Source organism: Gallinula chloropus, assembly GCF_964237585.1.
Source record: "Gallinula chloropus genome assembly, chromosome: 5".
NCBI lineage: Eukaryota > Metazoa > Chordata > Aves > Gruiformes > Rallidae > Gallinula > Gallinula chloropus.
Window position 1 is genome coordinate 5,543,880 of NC_140090.1, and position 16,790 is coordinate 5,560,669.

Genomic DNA, 16,790 nt, shown 5'->3' on the forward strand with positions numbered 1-16,790 from the left:
ACAGCTGGGGGCTCACCATGTTTTTTAACCATGGGTTCTTTTATGACTAGAGAAGCACTTAATGACTTCTTCTGAGGTGAAAAGAAACAAAATGTAGCTTTGCTGAACAGAGTTTCGGAACTTTTTTGTTTACTGGGCTTGTAGGCCTGCATTGCAAGGCCTGTAGTTCATGAAAAGAGTATTTAAGAGAACCAAATGACAGAATTGAAAATCTTTAACTCAGGGGGGAAAAAGCCACAACACCCCTTCATCTTTCTTCCAAAAGTTCCTGATATTTTATTTTTTTTCATGGGCATAACCTATCTAAAGCGAATTGCCATGTGATAAGAAACAGGATGAACTGATAATGATTAAAGGACAAAGCTTTTTCTGATCTTTAGTAAAACATTATTCTCAAATTGATTTCAGGATGGACATGGTTTTCTTGGGAAACTTCACAGCACTAAGTTCTGTGGGTTTAGAAATAAAGCAGCCTGTTTGCAGGGCATATTGTGGATGAACATTGAAGATGAATTTCAAAATAGAATTGGACTGCATTTTATTCAACACTACTAAATATTTTGCAGACTTCTGTACAATACAGGTATTGCTAAGAGCAAAGTACTTATAATTTACAATACGTACCTCAGGAGAAGGGTTTTTAAGCTGCTTGTAAACACTGAATTCTCTTTTTTATCCTTTTTCATATCATTGTAGTGAGGAAAAAAAAATAATTGCTGGCATTTCTTTAGCTTTTCTTCCAGAGGAGAAGTAGGACTGTGGCAGAGCAAAACACCTTAGTCTCTGATTTGTTGTGACATCACTTATTGATCTGTATTTTAGACAAGATCAGGGAGGGGGGAAATGCAAGTCTTTCATCTTTTCCACTACTCTATCTTAAACGTAATTCAAAGGAAGATGCTTTCATTTTAGTCAAGAGGGATGAATCATAAAACTTTCCTGGATTAGAGAGCTATTCACTTCTTATCTTTCCTATAAAATGAAAAAAAAAGAAAAAAAAAGAGGGAGAAAGAAAAGAAAACTTATGAAAAAATAACACACATGATGTCCAGTTATTTGAAAAGCTGCTGTCAGCTCACTGTAACTCATCCTAGATCTGTCCACTAAACTTTTAAGCTTTGGAGATTCTGTTCCTGAGAAGGAGACAAGCAGTTTTTGTGAGGGTGTAGGCATGATATTTTTTTTTTTTATCTTCTTTTTTGTTTTTCTCCTGCAAGATACAATACAGAAAAATGTTTTGTTTTGGTTTTTAAAATCTTTATTTTTGTAGGATTTTTTTGATATAGTTATATCATTCAAATAATTTTACTCTTTGTAACATAAATAATTATGAATTTAGCCTTTATCTGAGCAACAGTGAAGTAAGCAGGTTACCTACCCTGCTGTGAAAAAGCATGATTAACCGATGCAGTCCATTGAATTATTTCCTGTATGGGCTGCTTGAAAAATATAATTTCAAGCTCAGTAATCTAGTTTCTGGATAAGTTCTGCCAGAATGCAGATGTATTTTTAATGTTTAATAGTGCCTGCTGAGCAGAACCTCTTAGCAGTGCCACGAGTCCTTACGATTCCTTTGTCTGCAGCCAGGTTTGATTACAATTGTTGCTCAGGAGGTTTGACGCTGATTCTTTTTCAGAATTCCCTTATGTCTTAGATATTAATACTAAAATACAGCCTTTCCCAGGAGTTTAGTGAGGTATTAAATCCTCGTTGAAGTTTTCAATAGGTCAGGTCACAACAGCTCAAGAGAGGATATGGTTCTCTATTGTGACCTCGGAGCACGGAACAGCGATGCTGGCTTTGGACCCACAAACAGCTCCTGCGTAGCCACTGCCTCTTGAAGGCTTTATAGACTGCAGAGAGAGGAAATATCTTACTTAAAGAGCAAAACTAATAGGAAATGATTTTTCACACTGCTGTTGGTTGGGAAAGAAGTGATTGCATCTGGAATTTGGCAGCATTATTATTTTGTGGGAAGGGAGAAGCGGGGAACAGAGCTGTTAGACATAAAACCCCCAGACTTCCCAGGGTACAGGTGCAAGCACATCTTTCCTATCGGTCTGGAAACTCTCAGGGGTGAGTGGGTGATATTGTAAGTCTTCCTCTCTTCTTCTGATGGGTAGAAGGAGTCTGTAAGAATGGGGGAGAAGAGAGATTTACATACACCAGCCACCTCTTGATCATGAATGACCCTACCAGGCCAAATAAAATTGCGTAACAAGAACCCCCCTGACTTCTCATTTGGAAGAAGCAAGAGTAGGAGCTTCACTTGTGGCTTATGCTGAAAGAGGTCATTTCACAAATCAGTTCTATCCCTTCAGTTGTTAAACACCTTCTGAAATTGTTAAGGAGTTCTTATGCATTGATGTTACCACTGTATTGGTGGAACCTGAGACACATGAGGACAGTCTGTAAGTTTGGGAGGTGATGCTACAGAGGTGTGGTTTTGCAGGTGGCAGTGTGGGATTCACCAGGGAGGTAAAAAGTACATTACAAGGTAGAATATACATTATGGCATGAGAAGCAATAGGAAAAGAATAAATGAAATCCACTTCAGAAAGAATACTGCTGATCCAGTCTAGCAAAGAACTTCTTTACACCAAAAAACCCTCCACTAAAGCGATGCGTAACTAGAAGCAGATAGTACCAAAGAGCAGAATATAACGCCTACTTCTGTGGATTTGTGTGAGACCACTGAGCACCCTATGCATTTTCTTTTTTAATCAGACTTACTGATGAAGTATTATTTGTCAAATCCTTTTATTTATGCAATTTTTTTTCCCTTCCATTTAGACAGCTGGAATTGCTTAGTAAAATTTTGAAAACTTTATTAGGTAGAACGTTGATTGAAAGTACTACATTTCAATGCAGCATTTAAACATTGATTTATTTCTTTGAATACAAGCAGATTACATTGGGGTGAGAGCTCTTGACTTGGCAACACAAATATTTTTCATATATGCTTGCAAGTGCAGTGTGAGTTTCTGTAGTTTAGGGTAATTATTTTTATATACAAATCCAGGAGTTTGCCCACTCGAGAACATTATTTAATTTAACAAGTGAACGGGACAGAAAGAGATGTAACAATGTTGACAGTGTGGAAAGGAGAACTTTCCATCCAGTGATTCACATGAGCATAGTCCATTGCAAAATTAGACATGACTGTTACTCCAGTTAAACCTGGAGCAATTTTTAGGGTGACCATATATTCCTCTCCGAGGAAATCTCATAAGGTCCTGAATCAGCTCAGGCTTGGTTGGAGCAGGACTCTGAATGTTGAACAACATCTAATAGGAAGGGTTGGGTTTTTTTGGATTGAAACAGTTTCCTTTATCCCTTGTCATAAACACATACATGTCTGATGGCTTCTTTTTTTTTTCTCCATCCAATTCACATAATATTTTATCTCAACAGTTCTTCATCATTATAAATTAAAGCAAACCAACATTACTGCTTCTGATCAAGGAATTCTTCCTTGAAAAAAGAAGAGATGCTACTGGCATATGGTTTGGATACAGATATCCCTGTGACAGTTCTGGATTAACTGGGATCTTATTCCAGTTTAGGTCTAGGTCTAGAACAAGATCTCTATTTCAACAGTAAATCAGACCCCTCATCATACAGAGACTCATGTTCATTTGCAGTTGACTGAATCAGCTGCACAGTTTCAAACCAGCAGTGGCTGTGTGAGGCAGTAATGCAGTTAAAGATCAGCTGCTTTTGGGCCCAATAGCACATTGTTCTGTCTCGGTGAGAGTTGTTTGTTCCTCTGTGTGGATAATGTAACTTCCCAAAGTTGGAACTGGAGCTTTCTGTATTTTAAAATTCATATTCCATGCTAGTGAAGTGTGTCACAGTTTTGCATGGCTGGATTCTGGTGGAGAAGCGGGGGCTACAGAGATGTTTTCTTGCAGTCTCCTCCATCACACATTGCTCAAGTGTTTACATACATCACTGGCAGGATTTCCAGGTACTTCAGGTATTTCTAGGTAATATCTTGCTTGAGATGCTCCTTCATATTTCTTGTTCTCCTGCTGATGGTGCCACTATGGTACCACAGTGGAAGCTTCATGTTCTCTCCATTGCACAGCGCTTCCCTCTGCATGATGCATAGAGTTAGGCCCACTGTTGGCGTGATGTAGCCAGTGTCACTGCATCGGGGTTTTGGTGGGCTGGGGTTTATATTCCCTTAGCAGTGTGCACTCCTCAGTTTTCATGTTATTTTACAGACTCCAATCTGAAAAGAACCTTCCTGTTTCATGAGCACTCAGAAGTTCTGCGTTTTTCCTGCCCTTCATTCTTTTAGAAATGCCAGTTATCTGGATAGAAATAATTTGCATAACTTGTGCTTCATTTTATGACTTAGGCATGAAAAATGTTGCAATAATGATACTTGGAATTGAACAGAAGCTGTGGGGCTAGGGTAATTAATTTTCTTTAATGATGTGAACCATTAGAACAGCAGGATAAAATAGACTAGTAATTTGGAATATATGATAGTTATGAAAATAAAAACAAAACTGATTTATTATGTCTCTTAAAACATGCAGGTAAGAACATTAACAACTACATTAAAATTGAAAAGATAAATATGGTGTGGAGTCTGTTAACCCTTTTAATTATCTTTACTTTGTTTTTAGAGCCTGCTGATAGACCTCCTCTTCTTCTGATCGCGAGCACCGAAGCAATTGAGTTGTTCTATCTTAATGGAAGCAAAGTGTCAGCCCAAACTCCTGCTAAAGGATCTGTGATTTTGACACTGGACTATAGTTACAAAGAGGACACAACATGTTGGATTGAGTCAAGAGATCTTTCAAGTCGGCTGAAGTGTTCCAAGATAGCAAAAGTTGGGACGTTAACAGATGAGTGGATAATAAACATTGCACAGTATCTTCACAGTAAGTATTTGGCAGTGTTTTAACAAAACAGTGGTGTCTCTCTTGGCAAACGGGTGCAGGAACCTCCAGAAGTATTTTCGGACTTCCTATTGAAAATAGTCATAAGGCATTAAGCATTGTGACTCGTATTGAAACACTTTATGTTTCTCTCACTCCTCTCTCTCTCTCTCTATATATATATATATATATATATATATTCAGTATGAGTTGCAATATTCATATCTATGCAAAGTTTTTAAAGATGTGCACTTCTATAGACTAAATATAGTGTGTGGAAGTTACAGAAATGGCAGGACAACAGAATAAGAAATGTAAAATGCCTCTTTTCCTCTGGCAAAGGAGTCCTATGTGAAGCTTGCTACTGTGACAATATTAAGAAGGAATTAAAGAAACACATGTTCATCACAAGTGCTGTCAATTACTATAGGTATGTTAGTTCTTGAAAACAGCAAAGTATTTCCTGGCTTACTGGAAAGAAGTTGCTGCCTTTTTAAAAAACCCAAAACACAACAACAACAACAAACCAAACCTGGAGTCATCATGCTGAATTAGTCTTTGTCATTACAGCATTATTTCCCAATCAGCTTTTCGATTTGTGGAACACTGTTATCTTCTGAAAGAGGTGTTCACCCAGTTACACATTCTCAAGTGAACAGGCTGTGAAATAGCATGCAGTCAATAGAAATGCAATTTCCTTCATCTTTTATGGAAGAAATGTCCAGAGATCAGGTTATAAACCACAGCACCGAGGAGTGTAATGCTGGTGTTAATAACAGGGTTCCCCAAACTCAGAACTGAAGCCTCTGTTGTTTATCATTGGACCTAGGATTTTGAAACAACCTTTTAGGCACCAAGGAGTAGCTGTGAATGGATCTCAGACTCTCAGACTGGCCAGTTCAGGAATATTCAAATCACAGATTTGATCATAACACCTAGAGGTACACGTCAAAGAGATGAATTCTTCATAAAGATTGGGATTCAGGCTGTTGGAATAGTCGTTGTACAGTGTGGACATTTCTGTAGAGTAAGAATTTAACCTGCTTTCCTAGTTATATATTTACTCAAATAGAAAATAAATAAATAAATAAAAGGTTTGGGGTTTGGGTTTTTTTTATTCACGAATCATTGTGGCTGTTCTACTTTTAGAGGAGTCCTTTATCCTAGATGTAAAGTGTGTGTGTATATATATATATAAAAATACAATACAAAAACCCCTTCTTTTTTAATTGACCTTTTTTTTAATGTATTTTAGAGGGCTTGTTATACTTTAGATATCTAAGAACTCTAAATATCTTGGTGGTGCCACCTGATTGTACTTTTTAATTTCACTCTGTTATTGGTATTTTCCTTTTAGTCAGAACAGTCAAATTAACCACAGTCCTTAGCAAAACTGGGTCTGTGCTGAACTCTTATGTCTGTCTGTCCTGTCTCTTACCTTCATCATCGGAGTGGGCCTTAGCACTACGTTCTCCAGCAGTCCTCCCCTGTGTTCCTCTCCCTCTGCTCGCTGCATGAGAAGAGAATTGCCAATCTCTGTGGTGTTTGGATCTGCATTAGTGCGTCTGTTTGTGAAACTAAGGCTGTGTGATGGGTTTGAAATGAATACGGTGCCTGGAATTAATGAGCTAATCATTTTTCATAGTGCTGGTGCACATCAGCCTGTGGTTTCTAGTGTGTTTCTGAAGCTTCACTGTAATCATTCAATCTTGTTTAAATGAAGAATAGAAATTCCCAGAGACACGAACTGGCTGCTTGTTTCAACTTCTTTTTTTAATTTTGATTAGAGAAATACTGCCTGGAGACTTAGAGAACCATTGCTTGGAGACAGGCTTGGAGCTCTGACTGACAAAGCCTAGCAGCTTTAGCTGTGGCACTGCTTTTCCCAGACACACACATCCAGAGATGCTTTTCTTGCATTGCTACTGTGGAGCAGCAGCGATCACTATGGTCTGAGGATGCCTTCTCAGAGGGACCAGTAGTGTGGAAGCTGCTTTTTTCCTCCTCCTGCTCATATTTGTGCAGTGAATGGTCTCAACAGACCAGTTCACTGGGACATGGGAGAGATGAGACAGCTTGGACAACATATTATAGGAATAATAACTTCCAAAGGTTCAGACAGAATTCATCTGCTGCAGATTTCTGGGTTTTTTTAAATTTTATTATTTTTTAAATTTATTTTTCTCCAGTAATCAATGCAGAAATTATCCACCTGATTAATATCTTCTCTTCCAGACATATACCTGGAGTTATGCCTGCAAGAATATGGCAGAAGCCTGGCATTACTGTATCTATTATATATATATACCCACACACATTCATAGGTCATTTTGTGGCTACTGAAAAATTGAGATTTAAATTATTCCTTTTTTTTCCTCCACCTTCTGTTACCCATCAGGTAACTTCTGTTCTTTCTCTTTGTCATGTAGCATTACATCTAATGAGGCAAATTAATTTATTTTAACTCTTTGTCAAGAATTACAGGCTGAGCTTTACCAAGTGCAATTGCATTCTTGGGCAGCTCAAGCCAAATAGGCAAGTCCATGGAGTTATTCACATGAAAACAAAAGGTCTCTTCTTCACAGGAAACTTTTCTTTTCTTTTTAAATATACATTTATTTATGCATAACCAGAAAGAAGATATTCCTAAAAGTGTCAGGAAAAAAGTGAACATAGAAATTTTTGTGGAATTTTGATTATTTTCTTTTTATTATTTTCTTTTTTATTCCAGTCTTCTAATGTGTTCTTTTTGTTAGTGAAGAAAACATCTTACCTGCATATGCCACAGTAAGTCGCAGAAAATTCAGTTATACAAAGTGATTGGGACTGCTTGAAGTGGACTTAAAGTGTTTGTTCTAGTGAAGGCAAGTAAGTTCTGTGGTTAGGAATGAAGAATGTGGATTGTATTTTAAGACTAAAGGCTACATTTAGGAAAGTGGGGACAATGCAAATTGCTTCATTTTCACAATAGGTCATACAGTAGCAGCTCTAGGTAGTGAGCATAAGCTTTGGATTCACAGATGAAAAGAAATTCCAGTTATTTAGTATCTAGCATTCTCCCTCAAAAGACAGTCCACAGTGACTTAATTTGATCCCAGATGGATCCAACCAGATTCTTTTGAAAAGAGTGTAAACTTGGTCTCCATCAATATCATGGCCAGGTTTTGTTGGAGAAGTGTCCTGACCCAGAAAGGTCTGGTCTGGGGAGATTCGTTGTTATTCCCAGAGTGAGATTAAGACACAAACAAGGTCAGATGCCATAAAAATTAATAGTTACATCAAAATTGGCAGAGATGCAAGAAGGAGAGAGAGAAAGATAGGGGGAAAAAAGAAAGTAAAGGTCCAATAGCTACCAGCACAGAGCTGCAGTGTCTCATCAGTCCAAATTGACTGCACATCAGGTGAGGAATTCTGTTTGATGCTGGCTCTCACAGCTCTTTTATTGAGGTGCGTTGCTTCTCTCCAAGATGTGATCAGGAAACATCCACATGCACTTCATTTTGGTTTTGACGTGGTAGCCACTAGAACTGTTCTTTGTAATACGATTTACAAAAGAACTGAACTTGTTCTGCTTCTGTAAATCCACTGTGGACTTCCATAATGGGGTAATGTCCCCAGAGAGGCAGGCATTTGCATTGCACAGCCTTCTCCGACATCAGGAAAGCTTCTCCCTCCTTCCTCTGATTCCAGAGTCGCTTAAGTCGGGGTTTTTTGCTGTCTGCAGAATGTCATTTTCTTTATTTACCACATGCTGAAGATGAAACAAGAACAGAATGGAGTTTTTCACAACTAAAACTTCCATCCTCTTCTGATGCCATGACTTTTTAAAAGTCCTCTGCTCTTTATGCCAGAGTTTTCAGGCCCTTGAAGTGTCCTCAGATACTCATTGAAGTCTGTCTTCTGCCTTTCTTCTATTAGTGAAATATATAAACAAGATATAGTGGAGACATAGGGTTGTAACCTGCCCATTTCAGTAAAGGTGGTTACAAACTTGAGGCTTAAGGTGCATGATCTTAGAAAGTATCTTCAATGGCAATAAAACAGCTGATTAATAATCTAGAATTAGATACCATCAAATAATTATATATGTATGGTCTTTTTTTTTTCGGTTTCTACTCCTTCAGATTTTATTTCCCATTTTAAAGATATAGCTAGTGGTTTTCTTCCTAAGTGGAGTTACTTCTTTGTAAATTCATGTCACACACAATGCTAATCAAGTTTTCTTCAATTAGACTAATTGACAGCAAATTTGCCACTTACTTCCAGATATTAATTTATTAATGCAAATATTTCATTCAGACTTCATCCAAAAAACCCCACTAAAGTCAACTGAAGAAGTCAGAAACCTTTCTTTTTGCATAATGTGCTGTGGATCATGTTAAAATTAGTTCCTCTGCCTCCTAGGAGGCTTCTCTTAGACACGGATCATGGAACACAAGTTGCACCAACATTGCAATAAAATGAAAAAAGATCATGATGTGGCTTCTTCAAAAGTACTTCAGTCTTTATAGGAAAGAAGGAGAAAAGCTGTAAACGCAAAATACTGTGGTTTTTACATCCAACATCATAACTGGTATCATGTTTTGATATAAATATATTGCGTTGGTCATGAAGCACATGGGCAATTACAGACCAAGGTCCATCCCAGACAGAGATTTATCCGATAAGTGAAACCTTAAGGACACGGAATGATTTCAGCAAGGAGCCTGAGAAGTTTTTGCAGTCCCAGTGCTGTACCTGCTGCAGACAGGACAGGCTCTGCAGCACATCAGAGAAGTGACACAGGGCATTGGCACAACCCCTGTCAGCATCAGCAGGGGTTTCATCGCCTGTACTACTGCTTTCCCCTCCCATGTCAGATGCATAGTAACACAAAACACTTTGCCATATGTTTTCTGGGGAAGCAGCAGTAAGAAAAACCCAATGGCCTATGTATCTTCTGCGAGGAGAAGAGTGCTTGAGTAAACCCACAAGTGTTATGAGTTGGGGTGTAGCCAGTGGCCTCTGCTAATTGTGGTTTGCAGCGCGTATTTTGGTCTAATGCCTTGTGCTGCTCCAGGGTAAAAGCTGAATAAAGATCATGCTTATCATAAATAAATAATAAATGGCATCAATAGAAGGAAATCTGACATCAGAAGCTACTTATCTGATAACAAGCAGTTGCAGTACCTCTGCCTCTGCTTTTTAAGAGGTGATATAAGCTCTGTATATTTAGGCTCTAGCCTAGTTGGCTTTCAGTACTCATTACAGCCTGGGTCATTCTGTGTGGAACTATAATCTTTGATGGAGACCCACCAACGAGTCCATATGGCCCAGAATGAAATACCAGGAGGCTCTTTCCTCAGCTTGTACAGAGAAAGGAATTGCATGCTTGCAAAAGTCGATAAAATTATGATAACTATTTACACTGCAGTGGACATGACAAATTAAAAATACCATCTGGTTTGGGGGTTTAATATATGATTTCTTAGTATAGGATTTCTTTTTTTCAGTTTTTAACTCCTTTGACTGGCAGAAGCAGTGCCTAGCTCAACAACTACGATCTCCAGCTCATAGGAATATTTTTCTCTTCTCAATCCACAAAACTTGCACGGTAGATTCTTACTTAGAATGAAAGGAATTTGATTTAAAACTTCCTTTTGACTTCAGCTTGGGAATGGGACCTGAAATGCTGAAAACCTTACAGATAGTGTCAGTTTTATGAAATAAAGGAAAGAACAAATCCTATCCTTCTCACTATTTGTCAGTCAAGTTGAATAAAATAAAATCTTGGGTTGGCTTTACAATTTTTAATGGTGGTTTTAGTGAAGCACTTCTTCTGAAATTGAAAAATTACATGTAACAAATCTTTTAAGCAGAGTAAATCACTTTTGCTCAAGCCAGACTTAAGCTATATAAGTTTCTTAGTTCTGGAAAACAGCATTTTAATCATTGTAAGTAATTAAATGAGAAGGAGAGAATATGAAAAGGGTTGGTGTGTTTGAGCAAGGCTGAAGCCCTGTGTTTTCTCAACATGTCACAGCACAGCTGCAGTCCGATGTGTTGGGTTAGGCATTCACCGTGACAGTTCTCAAGCTGATGATAAAGTCTGGATAGTCTTTGGATGTGTAATGGTGTAAAATCTCTGTCACACTGTATAAGCAAAAATAATGAGCTGATTGAGGAGCGGGGGAGGGGGGGGGGGGGGTTGTTCCTGCCACAGTTTGCAGAGTCTCTTGCTCTTTTTGGCATTTTTGGACTTATTTGCATGCTGTATGTGATCTTTAACTTAAGTATAAGATTAATACAACAGGCTGCCCAGTGAGGTGGTGGATGCCCCATCCCTAGAGGTGTTCAAGGCCAGGTTGGATGGGGAAACCTTGTGTAGCTCCAGGCCTGGAGGTTGGTGGCCCTGCCTGTGGCAGGGGAGTTGGAGCTCTGTGATCCTTGGGGTCCCTTCCAACCCATGCCATTCTATGATTCTATGATATCTCTCTATATAAATGGCCTATATATATATTTATCTAAGCAATATGGAGAGATAAATATAATATTTTAAAAAGGATTAGTGCTGTTTCTTTTCTAGTTATGAATATACTGAAAATGCCTATTTTCCTTGTAAGACTCTTTGGAGGATATATTGCCTTGTCATTGAGTCTGTTCAACTGGTTGCAAAATTCAGATTTGTTTTACATATTTGTAACCACTGCATTAGCTTCACAAACAAACCCACTGGGAAAAGGTAGCTCAGGTAAGATGGTAGCAGGAAAACGTATTCTAAAACAGTCTGTGAATGCACTGTGATCCTTGTTCTGTATCTTTGAAAATGTATGGTTTCAGTTTGAGGTTTTTTGGGTTTTTTTAAAATTCTTTTTTTACTTTTGCAAACATGTTCTTGGATAGTCAATTCTTCTTTCATAAAGCAGACTGAGAAAAAAAATATTTGAAGATTAGATATTAGGGAGAAAATTTTTTACAGAGAGAGTGGTGAGGTGCTGGAACAGGTTGCCCAGAGCAGGGGTGGATGTCCTGTTCCTGGGGGTGTTCAAGGCCAGGTTGGATGGGGCAACCTTGTATAGATCCAGGCCTGGAGGTTGGTGGCCCTGCCTGTGGCAAAGGGTTAGAACTCTATGGTCCTTGGGGTCCCTTCCAATTCAAACCATTCTATGGTAGCTGCTCTGAAAGTGATTGGTACACACTTCTGCCTGAACTGTCAGGGTGTCTGGAGAACCTTGTGCAAGGCAGAGCTGGCTGCTGGCTGGAGGGATGCTGGGTGAGGTGAGGGCCAAGCCTGGGCAGCACCTGGTGCTCCTGCTCTGCTCTCAACCACTAAAAGCATTGACACTGGGCATCTTCCTTCTTGCCAGTGGTATCACTCGTTGCAGGAGTAGCTTAACATTAGGGTAAGCAAAAAACCATCTCTCCCAGTAAGAGAAGAACATACTTTGCAGATGGGACCTGGAGGAGGAATGCAATACGTATTCATGCCTCTCTGCATTTCTTTGCAAGAGTTGGGACAATTTTTTACTGTTTACATCAAAGGAGGAGTGATTTTGGAAGCAAAGCAATATGAGGGTAGTCAAGAGACCACTGTTTTTCCCGAGACTGACAGGATGACATTTAGCAAGTAATCTTGTCTTTTCCCCTCTAAATGTAAAATGAGAATAACAGTATTTCAATATGGCATAGGGATGCTGTGAGGTTTAAAAAATGAAATGCTAAAATGATAGGGGATACACAAGGTAGAATTAGTTAGCACAAAGTACACAAGACTTCCGTAGTTGAGAAGAGGTGGGATTATGGCCTCATATCTTTCTAAAGTGTCTAGTTTTGGAAAGGGCTGGAAGCTTTCTGAAAGCAAAGTTCAAGTTCTGCAAATATAAGAGCATCGAGTTTTCAGCCCTGTTACTGGAAGCGACAGCTCTTTGAGTGACTTTTGAAACTTTTTAATGGAATCTGTAGTGGGATTCCAGTTTAAAATAATTCTTAGGTAGATCATTACATGGATCCCACCACTGTAGTAATAATGGTAGAAATAAATAAAGAAAAAAATCTCAATGTCCTGATTCTTGTCAAAAAATAATAGAAAAATAATTAATGTATAACTCTAAACATGGTTTGTTTTGGTGTGGTTTTGTTGGTTGGTTGGTTGGTTGGGGGTTTTTAAATTTATTTATTACTGGGAATAAGTTAGCAAGAAAATATATGTTTGATTGGTTACTAAGTGCATAAACAATGCCTGTATTTTAAATCTAGGCAGATTTAAATCAAAGAATTGCTATTTAACATTGAAAAGATGTAATAAATGGATGGGAAAAAAATAAAAAAGAAAGGATAGCTAGGAAGAAAAGGAGGGTGAGGTAATGATAATGAGTATGCATTACAGGGACTTTTAGGATAGGACAAGGGGTAATGGCCTTAAGCTGAAGGAGGGGAGATAGAGATTAAATACTAGGCAGAAATCCTTCCCCATGAGGGTGGTGAGGCCCTGGCACAGGGGGCCCAGAGGAGCTGTGGCTGTCCCTGGATCCCTGGAGGGGTTCAAGGCCAGGTTGGATGGGGCTTGGGGCGCCCTGGGCTAGTGGAGAGTGTCCTTGCCCATGGCAGGAGGGTGGGACTGGGTGAGATTTGAGGTCCCTTCCAGCCCAAACTGTGATTCTGTGATTCTTTGATTCTGTGGTTTGTTACAGTCAGTTGGCAGGCAGCATCCATAGACATGAGAGGTTTTATTTGTTTGGTTTGATCACGCTGTGAGCGGAGGTGAGTGACTTTAGTGGGTGCCATGCACGTGTGGAGTGCTGTGCAGAAGTATGAGCATGCTGAATGCATCAGGTGGTGACAGGGATTCTTCTGGGCTGTAGCAGTAGTTCTCCATGGACATAATGATCATTACTGAGGAATTTCAATTTTAAAAGTAGGGGAAAAGATGAAGAAAACAGTTTAATATAAAAGCAATTTATTTTTCTATCTTTAGAAACACTAAGAAAGAGTCCATCTCATCTAGTAGGGTGCATGTAATATTTTTGTTTCATTGATATTATGAAGTACTGTAAGGTAAAGATTTGTGTAGGTTGTATTCTGTATCATTGAAGATATTTTAAATTTTTCTAGTATTCTCTGACACGTAATTCTCAAGCTGGATTTAAGTTGTAATCCATATGCAGATTTTAATTACATTATAAACATATTCTGTACTAAAATTTATTCCACTTTTTTTTTCTTTTTTCCCCAAAAGTGCAAGGTCTTGTCCTTTCCCCCTAATATGTTTGAAATGAAGATAAAGACATCTGTGCCTAATATGAATATATCTATATATCAGAATGAAATACTCTACGGTCAGTATTACCTTCTGATTAAAATTGAATGCAAAATGCCCTTTGGGGAAAAGAAACAGATTGATCTATAGCACTAGGCCTTGACATGTACTGCATATTCATATTGTCTAGATCATATATTGCTCAAAATGAAATTATCCTGCAAAATTATGATCTGCTCTTACCAGCATGAAACTGCAGCACACTCCAGATCCTGTGAACCAGCATTGTCTGACAAACGTTACCTTCTACAAAACATGTGCAGTATGAATTTCCTTTGATACCTGGCCCTTTGATTAAGAGTTGACAAACATATTTTACTTCTTCAGTTCCCCCCAAAACCTTTCCTTAAAGCGCCATTACCTACCTCTGGCATTAAACTGTTTGAACTTTCTCCTGAAGTAATTTTCCTTAACTACTTTGTATTGCAAAAGTAACTCCATGTTTTATTGACCTATCTTTAACGTTGCAGTAATCTACAGCTCAGCATCTTTATGGAAAAATATTTATGTGACCTTATTTTTGTGTGGCAATGCTTTATGAAGTTGTTAATACATGCAGTAGGCAGTCCTACCAAGGTGGAAGGTTGCAGACTTTTGCCTTTGATGGAAAGTGGTTAGAGGAGGCGAGTGTTCCAGCCTAATGTAGCCACGTTGTTTTCCCCACAGCACTTCTCTTAGTCCACATGCTTGATGGGATGCCTACTGTGGCTGAATTACGCTTTAATTTTAACACTGGATGACTTAACTGCTTAGAAGTAAATAACTGGGCTTGATTTACAACCTCGGCAGATTTATAAGAAGCTTTTGAATGTGCAGTTAAAAAAAGAGAGACTGTTATAGCTGTGTACCTCTATAAATCTGTCTTTATTGTTTAGCATGTACACAGGCTACTGGGACCCCATTACAAGTTTACAGTGACTGGGCAGTGTGTTTGAAACTCAGTAATGCAGAAATTAGAAACTTGATGGTTTTCAACTGTTCTTGTTTCTGACACGAGGTTGATGTCAGAAAACTCACTGCTAATAAAAATGTTAACACTTAGGATTAAAATATAGAGAAAGGCTATAGATATTGTCTGCCTAGACTTTAGTAAAGCCTCTGAGACCATTTCTCACACTATTCTTGGAGAAACTGGCTGGTTATGGCGTGGATGCTTCCCTGCGTTAAGAACTGGCTGGATGGCCAGGCCCCAATAGTTGTGATGAATGGAGTTAAATCCAGTTGGTGTCTGGTCACAACTGGTGTCCCCTAGGGCTCAGTACTGGGGCACGTTCCTTTTAATGTCTTTATTAGTGATCTGGATGAGAGGATCAAGTGCATCCTCTGCAAGTGTGCAGACAAAATCAAGTTGGCCAGGGGTGTTGGTCGGCTTGAGGATAGGAAGGCTCTACATAAGTAGCTGCACAGGCTGGATCAACAGTATGAGGTTCAACAGGGCTCAGTGCCAGCTCCTGCACTTGTGTCACAGCAACCTGATGCAACACTATTAAAGCTTGGGGCAAGTGGCTGGAAAGCTGACTGGCCAAAATGGACCTGGAGGTGTTGCACTGGTGAGGCTACACCTAGAGTGCTGTGTTCAGTTTTGGGCCCCTCACTACAAGAAAGACACTACAAGAAAGATATTGAGATGCTGGAGTGTATCCAAAGGGCAACAAAGATGGTGAAGGCTCTGGAACACAATTCTTATGAGAAGAGCTGCTGAGGGAACTGGAGTTTTTTAGTATGGAGGAGTCTCAGGGGAGACTTTATCACTCTCTCCAACTACCTGAAAGGAGTTTGTGGTGAGCTGAAGGTCAGCCTCTTCTCACAGATAACTAGCAATAGGACAAGAGGGGATGGCTGCAAGTTGCACCAGGGGAAGTTCAGGTCAGAATGTAGGAGAAATTTCTTCTCAGAAAGAGTGATTGGGCATTGAAACAGGTTGCCCAGGCAGGTGGTGGTCACTGTCCCTCGGGGTATTCAAGGAAAGGTTAGATGAGGTACTTAGGGACATGGTTTAGTAAATAATATAGGTAATAGGGGGATGGTTGGACTAGATGATCTCTACAACTGCGTGAAAGGAAGGTGGGTGTTAGTCTCTTCTCCCAAGTAGCAAGTGATAGGAGAAGAAGAAATGGCCTCAGGGTGTGCCAGGGGAGGTTTAGATTGGATATTAGGGAAGATTTCTTCACTGAGAGTGTTGTCAGACACTGGAACAGGCTCCCCAGAGAAGTAGTGTAGTCACCATCCCTGGAGGTAGTGAGAAGACGTGTAGATGTGTTACTTAGGGACATAGTTTAGTGGTTGGACTTGGCAGTGCCAGGTTAATAGTTGGACTTGATGGTCCTAAAGGTCTTTTTGAATCTAAATGATCATATAATTTTATGATTCTATGATTCCATGATTCTGTTGGTAACTCTGAGACTCAAGACCCAGTAACAGAAAACTTCACTCATTTAGCTCATTCCAGAATCTTGATGCATTTTTGTGGTAGAATCATTCTATAACATGAGTAAAGGAAAAAATATCCTTAAAAAAACAGGACAAGATTTTGCTACTCTGAAATTCCTGGCAAAGGCACTGACCCCAGCATACCAAAGGTCTGCCATCACCACCTTTCC

At 39.2% G+C, this 16,790-nt stretch overlaps 1 protein-coding gene across 1 annotated transcript in view; it reads left to right on the forward strand.

Annotated features, from left to right (window-relative positions):
- LRP1B (LDL receptor related protein 1B) overlaps positions 1-16,790 on the forward strand; it is a gene marked incomplete at both ends in the record, with an annotated part of 709,648 nt that overhangs the window by 368,312 nt on the left and 324,546 nt on the right. The window contains one exon of the mRNA XM_084264363.1: positions 4,641-4,898. Within this exon, the coding sequence (XP_084120489.1) occupies positions 4,641-4,898 (258 nt within the window). The remainder of the gene's footprint in view (positions 1-4,640; positions 4,899-16,790) is intronic.